Consider the following 12,928-nt stretch of genomic DNA (forward strand, 5'->3'; position numbering starts at 1 on the left):
GGGTGGGCCGACATCATGTTAAACCCTGTTGATTAAGAATGGGACTCAAGTCACTCAAGTTCATATGCGTGTGAAGGCAGATGAGCAAATACTTCTGGCAACATAGTGTTTTATTTTCCAGAAACACCACAATGCTCCAGTGTTCACAAATCATACAAACTGGACCTTGTTCGTGTAGCCTAAATTAAGTTCAAAGGATCCCACAGGAACACAGGTTACGCCTGCAACAAAGAGTCCATTCTTTCTTGACTTGGCAACCTACTGTAGTTATTTTGCTGTGGCTATTTTATCAACACCACTGCTTACTAAAACTGAAAAACAAGTTTAGACACATTCTTCACATATTGTTGGAAGTTCTGAGAGATGAAAACAGACTGAAATTATAGTCAATGAGAGCATTTTAAGAAAGTCAGTGCACCAAAATTAAATTCTAATTGTTCAACACAATGAAATGCACTTAACATTAAACAATAATGTTGCAAGGATGGGTGGATTATCCTGTAGCACTTCCTTTTGTCACTTGCAGAATATCTGGAGGCTGTTTTACACTCAAGCCAACACTGCTCCTACTTCAGCATCAGAGCTGCATGTATGATGACTTTAACTATAACATTGCACATAATTAATCTGTCTTCATGAATTCTGCTTTCACTTCTGAACTGCACCTTACTGGATTTTAATTGTTTGTTTGATTTCTACAATTTCATAATTGTTTGAAAGTCCTGAACTGCCCTACAGTGGAGACCAGTTTATAACTAACCTGTACCACAGCTGTGGACAGAAATTTACATCCACTCATCATGGACATGAATGTCACAGTAATCTGTGGATTTTAATTAATTATTTGAGCTGTTCTTTTTCCAGGGTGGAATGATTGCACAGCATACATCTTTAATTACTTTAAAAAACAAGAATTGGGTGCACACATTTTCATTTATTTTGGATTTTCTCTGATCCACACGGGGTCAAAAGTACACATAGAGACTCAAATATATAGGCTACATACACCCCCGTTAATAGTTGGTTAAATGTTTCTCAGCAAGTTGCACCTTGACCAGATAATTTTGGAAGCCATCAACAATCTTCTGGCATAATTCTGGCTGATATTAGACCACTCGTTTTGGCAGAATTGGTACAGTCCATTTAAATTGGTTGGTTTCCTGCCACAGAGCTGGCTTTTAAGCATAGTCCACAAATTTTCAACAGAGCTGAGGTTGCAACTTTGGGAAAGCCATTCCAGAAGCTTAAGCTTCTGGGATAAGCCTAACATATCTTAGGCTGCATTATCCATTCCCAAACCAAACCATGCCTGTGATGAGTGTATGTAAATGTTTGACCACAACTGTATAGTGACTTTTTTCAAATGTCTGCTCACCTCACTTCTCATCGTTGTTGTTGACGAGACCCAAAACTGTTGTATCATCTGCAAACTAAGGTAAAAGTTAAAAAGTAGGGGGCTGAGCACACATCCTTGAGTGACTCCTGTGCTCAGTGAGATGGTGCTTGAGCTGTTACTGTTAACTCTGACTGCTTGTGGTCTCCCAGTAAGAAAGTCAAGCAGCCAGTTGCATAGTGAAGTGCTGAGGCCCAGATGGTCCTCAGATAATCACTGATGCAAGCTGGTGATTGCTTCTTTGATACAGGTATGATGGTGGTGGTTTTAAAGGTGTTGGGGACAACAGCCTGGCTCAGGGAGGTAAAGATGTCTGTGAGGACATCCTTGAGTTCCTCGGCACAGTCCCTTAGCATGCAACCAGGAATGTTGTCTGGACCAGCATTATATGCTGTTTAGGGCTGATAACAGATACTGAGTTCAAAACAGTGGTTCTATGGTTGAAAGGTGAAACCTGACCAAAAAAAAAAAATAGAGAAAAAGGGCTTAATTTATGTACCCATTTGTAGTGGCTGATAAAAAATACATAAAATATATGAATGTCCGTGTCTTTGAAAGAGACAGACTGGATATTTGCAAACTAAGAATCGACTTGAAATAGATGGCCTCCCTATGTGGGATCCATTCAGCGTTTCAATGCACAGAAAGCAATAATTTGCAAAATGCGGTGCTGTGACTGGTGCAAATTTCTCGTCATGACATGAGATGCTGCCGCCCGGACCTGTAGGAAAGTAGCTGGCGCAGCAGTCCGACAGTGTTGAGTCAACGTTGCATCTGGGAGGCTGAGGAGAGAGAAGGCAGCGGCATCTCTGCTCTGCTGTGGCGAGACAGAGATGACATAGCGACTGGACCAGCTACAGTCACACTGACACCTGTACCCAACTGCGCCATTGTCTTTTTTCGTCTGTTTCATTAGATAGCGCTATTTCCGTCGCATGCTTCTCACCAATGCCCTCGGTGAGCTGCCCTCATACAGATTTTGATCTAAGTTGATGCACGCTAGCGCTAGCTCGCTGCTGCTACCCTTCAACATTGAAGTGGCCACATAAACATGCGGATCATCGAGGCGGAGACCCCCGGGATACATCTAAACGCTTTCTGCAGGACACGACTTTCGACTGGCCGCTGACTGGACTCTGCAGAGTCGCCGTGTAAATGTTGCATAACATTTTCTTCCTCTATTCTAGACATGTGTAAACTCCAATCTGCTAGCCACGGTTAGCGTTTAACGGGGTCGGTTAGCTGCGTTGCTATTGCTAAGTGCTACAAACAAATAACAAGCTAACGAAATAGTTTAACGCCACCATGTCGTCCCTGTGAATTAGTAACAAAAAACAGACGGGGACACACTCAGCTATTGGTCTTTATGTTGGGATGCTAGCATCTTTCTAACTGTTGTTATGGATGGATGGATGGTGCTGGTTGCCAAGCCAGTGGTGACTAAACTGCCACAGCTAACGGTAGCTAGCGCTTGCAGTCATTGTTAGCGGGCGATTGAGCGGCGCATACAGTTGCTGTTGCCTACCGCGGGATGGCATTTAGTGCTGGCGATATCGTTTTGTTCACTGAGCCTACACGGACACTGGCTGACCCAGTTTTTCTTATTAGCACTTTTACAACAAAACGAGAAAACCCGCTAACTCGCCGTAGCACTCTGCCGCTAGTTAGCTTAACTAGCTGTTATATTTCGTGAGAAAACGTAAGTTAGCGTTTGTTCAGGAACAAGTAAATTTGACACGTGGGACTACTTGAGTCTCCATCATGTTATTTAGCCAGAGCTTAGGCTAACCTAAAAATTAAAGCTTAACTGGCTGAACTAGGCTGGGTCTTTAATGTTGCCAGAATAGTTTAATTATATGTGAACCCACCAAAGCCTAACCTGTACTTGGTTACCTGTCTGGGTAACCTCGACTAGCGGTGCTGCCTGGAGCTGTGAGTAGCAGCAGCAGCAATGTCAATATTTTCGACGTTTGGGATTTTAAAAATAGCGCAATGCGTATTTTGCTAATGGACTTCAACTTTTAATGAGTCAGCTCGCCGAGTCTGTGCAAACTGCAAACCCGCCTGGTAAAACCACATGGTTGCCGTAAAAATAAAGAGGAAATTGAATAAGGCCTACAGTGTTATGTAGGTAGAAGAGCATGCTACACAAAGGCGTCTGCTCACTGACATCCTACACTTGCACTTAGTGTAGTGTCTCAGTTTTCGGTGCAGTGCACCGTTCTCTTACATCTTGTTTGACCTGTCAGTGGAATAATATATTGCCACCAGTGTTAGACTTAGATAGTGTTTACTAAATGTTTACACAAGTGCGTTTGATGCAGTGACATCAGTGTGAGCCCCTATTCACTCGGTCATGTCTCCTCTGTTTTTCAGAGAGGGGAAAGAGCGAGGGATCTCAAGGACCAGATTGCCTGCTGAAGTTTTTGCCTCTGCGACAGATCGCCAGGGATCATGCTGACCATCCTAGCTGCTGGCTCTATTTTCTTTCCAGGCCTTTTCCTGCTGTCCAAACAATGCCTGAAGACCATCCCAGGACTGAGATGGAGTGAAGGGGACGCAGTGATTGTATCAGCCAGGTTAGCCCCTTTGAAACCTTTTCAGTTTTCTGCGTGGTCTCACTTGCAACAGATGTAGAAATGCCATCTAGAATCTTAACACTCACTCTGTTTACCTTTCATGCTGACAGCATGCCCCCTAAAACTAGTAAAGTGGTGCTTTTATTGTAGTGCCATCCTTGTTGTTTTAGACTAAAACTCATATTCAGTTTTTTGCGTAACAAGTGTGGCAGGTCAGTGTGGCACCTGTTATTTTTTTACAGTTACTTTCAGCTGTGTTATTTCTTGCATAAAAGCATAAAGCACTCTGTTCTTAACATGTGTTAACTGGACAGTGAATTTTTGTCGTTACTGCTCACAGGTTGGTGTCCTCAGTTCAGGCAGTCATGGCTTCCTCAGCTGGCTATATCATTGCTTCTTCCTGTGAAGACATCATTGAGGACCAGTAAGTTGATTGGAATATATTCTGTCACATTTGATCAACATTTTATGTCTTACATATTGTGATCGATCTTTTCCAGGTCTGTGGCCGGACCATGTAAAGGCTCTTTGGTTTTATGTCATATATTTATTTTAAGTGGGTATTAATTCAGCTCTCTCGGAACAATCCTAAGCACTTTGTCTCTATTTTGATAGCTGTTGAGATTAAATAGATTCCAGATAATTTATCTTTTTTTTGAGGGGGGGGGTACAGAGGGGACAAGCATTGCTTTTTATGGCAAGTTGCATTTAACTCCAACTTGGCAGTATTACAAAAGTTGTGTTCTGACTATTACTGAACCTGTTCTTTCCTGTTACTTCCAGGCACTGGCTCACAAGCACTTACATCATGTTTGCCGTTCCCTACTTTGTGTATGACATCTACGCCATGTTCATGTGCTACTGGTACAAGCTACGGGTCAAAGGGCACGAGGAGGCCTCAGCAGCACCCCAGTACATGAGCTCAGCGCTGACCAGCTACTTGCGTCGAGAGTTCCTCATGGTGCTGCACCATGTTGTCATGGTCACCGTCTGCTTCCCCGTCTCTGTGGTAACTGTCATATGTTGCTCTTTCTGTTGAGCAGAGATCTGAGCAAAGCAAGAAAAGTATAGCAGTGAATTATCTACCCACACTCAGGTATTTTAGTCTTGTGTAAAGGTACAGTGCACTTGTGGCAGAAGTGTTTCATTTTTTTATTCCCAAAGCAAGAATTACTTAATAGATGTGTTCATGCCCTGTCTGAGGGTGCTTGCAGTGCAGTGCAAAAAAAAAAAAAAAAAAGAGACTTAAAAGTGCATTTTAATCATAATTGTATCATAGAGCAATTTACCAGGCATATATTCTGTTTAATATGCTGTTAAGACAAGCAGCAAAAAAACATTCAAAATAAGAGCCTGGTAATTCCCTGATTGACTAAATTAGGAAAGTTTAAGTACATCAGAACTGTGTGAATTAGTGTGCATGTGGCTGAGATCCAGTCATATAATTTCATTTATAAATCAACTAAACTAAGCAGTCTCTTTTTCCAGGTATTAACACTATGCTTCCCTTATTTTAAAATATCTTTAATAGATTTTAAGTCATTCACTGTTCAGCAGTGTGTTCAGTGAGCCTGTAGAGGCATTTAAAAGCCATCCACATTTGTCTGACAGAGTAGGAATTAAGTCTTCGAACTATTTCAGTTGGTTTTCTAAACGTTCTCTTCCTTATGGGCATTTTAATTGCACATGTACTAACAAGGACACAAAGGAACAATACAGTCTAGACAAATAATCAGCCTCCCTTTTCTCTCTCTAGTTTTGGCGACAAGGAAAGGGAGATTATTTCCAGGGCATAATGTTCATGGCTGAGCTCAGCACTCCGTCTGTCTGCTTAGGAAAAATACTCATCCAGGTAAGTGTCTCTGTTTGGCCTGTAAGAAGATTTTGGTGCATTTTTGCATGTGCATGTGTTATACTAAAGTTCTTCTTCACTCTCTACTTTTTTTTTTTTCTTCTCCCTTTTAATTCATTGGAGAGAATATTTCCAGCCATTCCCAGCATGCAGCTTGTTCATGCCCAGCGGCCCCTGTCAGTTGTGTCTTACATGAACAGCTCTGTCAGAAACATCAGTCTTTAATTGGTAACACAGTCCACTGTAGGAGATGCCTATCTCCCTGTATTTGTTTTAGGTCTGTGTGTTTCAGTGTCTGCTTGTACCCCGAATGAGGCTCCCACAGCTGTTTGCCTCTGAATATAGCCCTAGTATTTAAACTGGATATTCAGTGGATATACTATCTGCTTGTCCTTCTACCCTTTGTCACTTAGCACCCTAGCTTCTCATACACAGTGCACATGGCAGTTTGATAAACAACAAAAGCTGCAGCCTTTGAGACCTGCCTACTTAAAGAGTAAAAAAAAACCCAAAAAACAATGTAAACAAAGGAGTTCTTATTGATGGGATGCCATGTAATTCTAGGATGTGAGGTTAGTGAATGGGCACGAGAAAAACTTCTTAAACAGATGTTTGTGCTGTATGTTATCTCGCTAAAGCAGGTTCAAGATCAAACATCATCGCGCTGTACTGCTGCCTCCTGTAGAAATCAACCAGTATCCAAACAGCAGCATTACACTGTGCTTTCACCACGTCTTGTTTAGATAGTATTAACAAATATAACAATAATTAACAGTATAATAGTCAAAGATTAACATCGGCGGCTTTCACCAAACTGTACCGCTTGCTTTTCTTTCTCCCTCTCTCTTGTTATTCCCGCTCTCAGTACAAACAGCAGCACACTCTCCTGCACAAAGTGAATGGAGCTCTTATGCTGATCACTTTTTTCATCTGTCGAGTCCTACTCTTCCCTTACCTCTACTACGTCTATGGAAGGTATGTCTTTCTTTCCATCTCTGTTCTGCTGACTGGCTGAACTGGGGACAGTGACTTGCACAGCCACTTACGCACGTTTACAATCATGCAATGTTTTGTCTCTTCCGTTTGGATCCAGGTATGCATCCATTCCCTTCCACATGGTTCCCCTGTCAGTGCCCTGGCACTGTAACCTTGGCGCTGCTCTGCTCATGGCACCCCAGCTCTACTGGTTCTCCCTCATTTGTAGGGGCGCCCTGCGACTGTTCACAGGCACATCCCGCTCGCAGAGGCCGCACGCGACCGCAGCCGCACCTAAGGAGCTCCAGACGGATGGCAGCACTGTGCCCCAGCCTGCCAACGGCTACAGCACGCTCTCCACAGAGCCCGAGCTGGCCACACACTGAGAGGAGCGGTGTGGAGGGGAGGCTGAGGCAGGGAGGGAAAGAAGGCGAATGTACCAATGAGTATGTAAAAGAAAGAACGCTGCGAGGGGAAAAGCAAGACTTGAAACAAGCTGAGACGATGGCCTCAGATTGAGCTGAAGTGCTTGTAGCCAGCAAACAGCTAAATGCTTCGGTGGCTAGCCTTCAAGTACTTCAGCCTCTTAGTTTGTAGGAAACAAAACAGAGTGTTAGAGCGCTCAGTATTTAAGATGTCATCGGGCACTGTGACAGACAGGAACATGCACTGACTAGAGAGGAAGTTGCCTGGATGTACAGCAAGCATAGGTGGCTGTTTCCCTCACGTAGATCCAATTCAGTCCTCTCTGCCTCATGGAAGAGCAGGAAAATAGGAATGTATTATATTGTATGTTAGTATGTTCGCTGTAGATGGAAGGTCTAATTCAGTTTAGTAATGAAGAAGACCTTCAAAAAAAGAAAAAAAAATCCCAGCTAAGCAGTATTTTGACTTGTTAGTGTTTATTATCTGTATCCTCTATGTAGTCACTGTCACTCTAACAAAATGTAACCGACCTGCAGACTGACTCATCTTTAGAACGGAGATAATCCCACACGACTGTATTCTGCTGCCTTATCCCTCCCCCTCCATTCTTTGCAGTTTCTTTACTTTTTAAATTATTTTTTACTCTCGAGAAAGAAGGAAGAGGATTTCCTCGGACAAAAAAAAAAAAAATGTGACGGTTGTACATAGCAGATGTAAAAATGTCATTCCATGTCAGTATTAGGTCAATGCTTGTTTATTTTCTTCGGTTTTGTCTCAGTTCTGCATCACACATTTTGACAGTTCAGATTTAAGACTGAAACATTTTGTGGTTTTACAGCTTAGTGAACACAAACTACCCTCAGATATTTCCACAGTGGTCCTCGTTTCAGCATAGATAAAACATTCCTTTTCATCACGGTTTTTTTTTGCATTCAAGTAAGTGATGCACAGTAACAGTCACTTTTAACTGGTTATCTTTTAACAAGTTTGGTACTGTTGTAAATGTCCAACTTTACAACAGCACTGATTGCTTTGCAGGAATATTTCATAAAGGGATCCATGATGTTTGAGTATTTTTAGCTCTTTTAGGAGTCTTGCAATGTTGAAATTCGAAGGGGAACAACAAAGAGAAGGAAGCACTCTTGTGACGGATAAGCAGTACATTTGTTATTTTGCTGTCACTCATGAAGCTTTTTTTTCCCCCCCACTAATAAGTCCATGAAGCAAGCTTTTTAACATTGTGTAAAATGTTCCAGTCATTTGAGCCACTGGTTCTATGAACCTTCTATGAACAAATAGGCTTGTTTTGTGTCATTTCATGTTTGTTTTAAGCAGCTATACCTTTCTGGAAATGGGTCGAGAGAAAAAAAACAAAACAAAAAAAAAAACAACTCAGCTTAAAAACCATCAAAAGACAGGGTAGTGTGTGCCAAAGCATCTGGACAGCCATGGGCATGTTGAATATCCATTCCTCTGTTCCATGAATTCATAAGGTACTGCTTCTTGACAATACTCAAACATTTCAACTGATGTACTGTATATTCCACAAAATGCTTGTTATTTATTTGTAAGTATTTATTTATTTATTTATTTGGTTTGTGGTTTTGAATGCATATTTATGCATACATATTATACTCTATGCTTCTGAGCCTTATGTGAAGGCTGTATTGTTACTCAAACTTAGCTAAAATATACTTCTCTGTCCTGAGCCTGTCTTGAGTCTTTTTCTTTTGTTTTAAACAAAAAGCTTTTCGTACTTTCTAAAATCAGTGTGCAGTTCTGCTCCCTCGTGAGGTTGAAGGGAGCCAGTAGAGGGTGCCAGAATCAATGAATCTATTTGATTTCACATGAGTTTTTTTTTTTGTTGTTGGGGGGGGGGGGGGGGGTAATTTCTATCACTGCAGCTCTGTAGTTACACAGCTTTAAGTAGCCAAACCAATTTCACTTATGTTAGTTTAATTACTTTTGAGCCTCTGAAAATGGGGGACTATGTATAAAAATGGCTGTAATTCCTAAACCAGGGCTCTTTAACTCGAGGCCTCGAGAGCCCCTGTCCTGCAGGCTTTAGATGTGTCCCTCATCCAACACACCTGAATCAAATGGCTGAATTACCTCCTCAGTATGCAGTCAAGTTCTCCAGAGTCCTGCTAATGACTTCTATAGTCGGCTCAGGTGTGATGAAGCAGAGACACATCTAAAACCTGCAGGACAGGGGCTCTCGAGGCCTGGAGTTGAAGACCCCTGTCCTAAACAGATAATGCAAAATTTTCGTAAACCTGTATTAAAGCTGAAAATCAGCACTTGTACTGGCAAAAAAAAAAAAAATTCTCATTGTCCGAATATTTATTATCCTAACTGTACATAAATGCTTTATTTTCTTGGTACTTACATTAGCCACACGGAGCCAGTACCTCACATTTCTATACCTTATAACTATTTAAATCCAGTTTGACCTTTTGGATATGAAAATGTGTCGTTTTATCCTATTAGACCTTTGTGTGAACATTTGTCTCAATTAGTATATGAATTATTGTATTATGGGCAAAAACGGGTTTCATGAGGTTACAATGACCTGACCATTAATGTCAGTTTGTATTGTAGTCCAAATAAATATTTGTCCTAAACATGAAAAAAAGAATTCAAGGAATTGAAGAAATACTGCATTCACAAGGCTAAAAACCCAGATATATCCCTATGGTATTACTTTAGCCACAGTTTTAAATAAACTATCAGCACACACTGAGTACAGCAGATGAGTGACATCCTCCAGGGTTAAAATGTTTATTGCCATCATACAAAACATAAAACATACAAAACTTGTGACATTAAAAAATTCAAGTTTTTAAGAAAGCCTTGGGAAACTCATGGCCTTAAATGTATTTGGGCAAGTCCTGATCTCAAAACTTCAGTATCTCCTCTGTCGTGGGGAGAAGATGGTGTTGGGGTTGCTGTCTCGTTCCCTCTCCTTCTCCCGCTCCTTCTGGCTGTTTGGAGAAAGCGGTTCCTCCAGCTTCTTGTCGGTCTTGAAGAGGTCCCTGCCTGTGCGCATGATGTGCTCCTCAATCTTGCGGTGGCGTTTCATGTCTGACAATACTTTGTCCAGCCGAGCTTCCCGTTTAACAGAGGAGCGGGCTGAAGATCCTGGAAGAAAAGGGGCAATGTTCATTATTTAAAAAAAAAAAACAAAAAAACTTTATTGTTCTTCCTAAAACAACCCAATAATTAAGAGGTTTAAAAAAAAATACAACACAAATAACTGATTGTGGCATACCTGGAGTCCTGCGTCTGCTGAGGAAGGCATTTTTTGGAGTGGTTTGCATTTGCTCCTCATCAAAGTCAAACTCAGTTGGAGTTGGAGGCCTGAAAAAAAAACAAAAACAAAAAACAACATGAGGCTGTAACAACCAAAAGTACCCAAACTGAAATCCTTAGTCATGAAATGACCTTAAGAAAAAGTAATACTGACTTGCGTTCTCTCTCCTGCCTCTCCCTTTCCTTGGCTGCCTCGTCCTCTTCATCTCTTTCAGGTGAAGGAGTGGCTTCAGGTGTGGGTGGCCTTCTAGGAAGGGGCACAAAGTTCAGTTCCAGCATCTCGCCTTTAGCAAGGAGCTCATAGAGTCTTTTGATCTCTGCAGGAGGAGGCATCCAGTTTTTGGGGTCCTCCATTTCCTCGTCGCTGTAAGGAAGCTCCCAGTCACCGTCCACCTCTGCAGCCTGCTTTCCATCTTCAGCCTCCACCCCTGCGTCTGCCTGAGGTCCATCCTTCTGCGACTCTCCTCCTACTGCATCTGTGTTCCCGTCTGAAAAGGCAGGAAACAGTGTACACAGTCAGTTTAACAAATGCTTTAGAGTAAAAATCTATATCAAAATAAAAATGAAGCCCCATTTTTATTATGGATTAACCCTATACTGTGCTTTTATGTAGTCCTGTGTTCATCCTATGTCTGAGCTCTTATCCCTTTAAGGCCACCTGCTTTTGTTTTGATTGGCTGCTGTGCTCACAGCCAGAGTACTGAGACTGTATTAGAAGATATACACTCCAAGTGACATCATACAGATCCATGTGTAGATTGTAGACTCTATATGCAATGTTTAGTCTGAAGCCCGAGCTTTTAGCTTAAGGTCATTACTTGTATATACACTGACCTCCATATGTGAAAATTTAGCCATGTTTAATATGTATGAGCATCCACCACTCCAAAACTACTGTAGATATGACAGAAAGTGATAAAGTTCATAATAGGTCCACTTTAAACATCTTTCAAACACACTGACTTGAATTCTCTGTGATAAGTTGTAAATAGGGATGCACTGACATGCCAACCAAGCATCACTATCAGCACTGCTGACGGCCATCAGCCTATTTGCAAATTAGTGGTGACATTTACTGACAGCAGTAGTAGACATTTATGTCATGTAGCATAAATTTTCTGCTTCAAGTGTTCAAAGATGGTTTGATTAAGAGCCAGAAGACTTTAACTGATCAGTATGTAAGTTAGGAAAAAGAATTTAAAAAAAAGTCCAAAATCTCACAAGCCAACGTGGCAGATATTCAGGTAATAAACAAATACCTACCCAAATTGTTTCAGTTGTGTTTTGTTGGCTTGCATTTTCAACTAATGCCAACTTCTGCATGACATTACTTATTACTTACTTACCTACCTCTTACTAGTAATCCCTTTCTGTTACTTCCTAAATTACTGATACAGTTGTCTGTATGAGACCCACTTCTTCACACTGAAGACTTTTACTCTAATAATAAAACTTCTTGCCCTCTGTGTATGTTTTCATTACACCTCTCTCTATGCAGGTACCTGTTTCCCCCTTAGCTGTTGCGTCGTCCTCCTCCGCGCTCCCTGCCATCTCCGTGTCCTTTTGCTCCGTGCTGTCGTCATCCTCTTTGCCCTCTGCAAGTTCTTCTGAGTCCTTCACACCCAGAGCTTCTATGCCCTCTTTCAGTGAGGTATCTGTGGCCTCAGCTTGCATGTTTCCTGCTGGTGAACTTTCTAGACACAGATCTGCTGAACAGAAACCCCAACATTGAAACGTCTAAAACATATTAGGGAGGGTAAAACTAACTTAAGGTATACATAACTGTGTGGGATAAGCGGTATTTTTGAGAGGCTATAACTTTTAACCATAGCGATTTACTTTTGCTTAAGGATAACAAGCAAATGCAGCCACAACTAAAGCAAGCGGCTAGCTAACGTCAGGCCTAACCGCCAGCTATTTCTGAACAGCAGTAAGTCCACTAATATACGTGCCTTAAATCGTCATTAATGGCTTCTCCCGGATCACCGCTGCTGTGGTAAAGACGTCGAGTCAAATACTTTTCCAGACGATACAATCACCAAAGCTCCCCATGAGAGCCACTAAGTATTATGCACAGACGTAAACACAGCGCCATTTTGGCTGTGGGGATCTGCCTGCGCCTCTGTACCGGGCTGCACATCACCACTGATAAATCATATGGATAGTCCACCAGCTGCGAGCGTAGCCTTCCCCAGTTGAGGCGAATGGTTCGGAGATTTACACTCGACGCGACTTCCTGCTAACTGCGCAATCGCAAGCAAAGCTCAAGGCAAACGAAGCGAAATTCTAATAGCGTCCTTTTTCCCTGTTCGTGTTACGGACTTGTTTTTTTTTTTTTTTAAAGTGCGTATATGTAACTTTGTATAGCATACAAGTGACTGTTATAATCAG

General features: G+C 41.8%; 2 protein-coding genes across 8 annotated transcripts; one reads left to right on the forward strand and one right to left on the reverse strand.

Annotated features, from left to right (window-relative positions):
* The first annotated feature begins 2,093 nt into the window (after positions 1-2,093).
* On the forward strand, positions 2,094-8,933 carry tlcd3bb (TLC domain containing 3Bb). Of its 7 annotated transcripts, none has more exons than XM_030755338.1 (7): positions 2,094-2,350; positions 3,770-3,972; positions 4,313-4,396; positions 4,756-4,981; positions 5,729-5,824; positions 6,690-6,799; positions 6,918-8,933. In XM_030755338.1, exons 2-7 carry the CDS (start codon positions 3,848-3,850, stop codon positions 7,183-7,185), a joined length of 909 nt encoding a protein of 302 aa, XP_030611198.1. In that variant the 5' UTR covers positions 2,094-2,350; positions 3,770-3,847; the 3' UTR covers positions 7,186-8,933. The 7 variants fall into 7 exon arrangements, with proteins under 7 accessions (XP_030611198.1, XP_030611196.1, XP_030611203.1 ...); XM_030755336.1 differs by having other exon boundaries at positions 2,095-2,544; XM_030755343.1 differs by having other exon boundaries at positions 2,098-2,544; positions 3,888-3,972.
* Positions 8,934-9,978: 1,045 nt separating this feature from the next.
* pagr1 (PAXIP1 associated glutamate-rich protein 1) lies at positions 9,979-12,924 on the reverse strand. The gene is made up of 5 exons (XM_030755091.1): positions 12,490-12,924; positions 12,040-12,243; positions 10,692-11,025; positions 10,497-10,585; positions 9,979-10,366 (listed from the first exon to the last, which is right to left on the reverse strand). Exons 2-5 carry the CDS (start codon positions 12,209-12,211, stop codon positions 10,131-10,133), a joined length of 831 nt encoding a protein of 276 aa, XP_030610951.1. The 5' UTR covers positions 12,212-12,243; positions 12,490-12,924; the 3' UTR covers positions 9,979-10,130.
* Between the last annotated feature and the right edge of the window lie 4 nt (positions 12,925-12,928).

The sequence above is a fragment of the Archocentrus centrarchus genome, chromosome 19 (assembly GCF_007364275.1).
Source record: "Archocentrus centrarchus isolate MPI-CPG fArcCen1 chromosome 19, fArcCen1, whole genome shotgun sequence".
Taxonomy (NCBI): domain Eukaryota; kingdom Metazoa; phylum Chordata; class Actinopteri; order Cichliformes; family Cichlidae; genus Archocentrus; species Archocentrus centrarchus.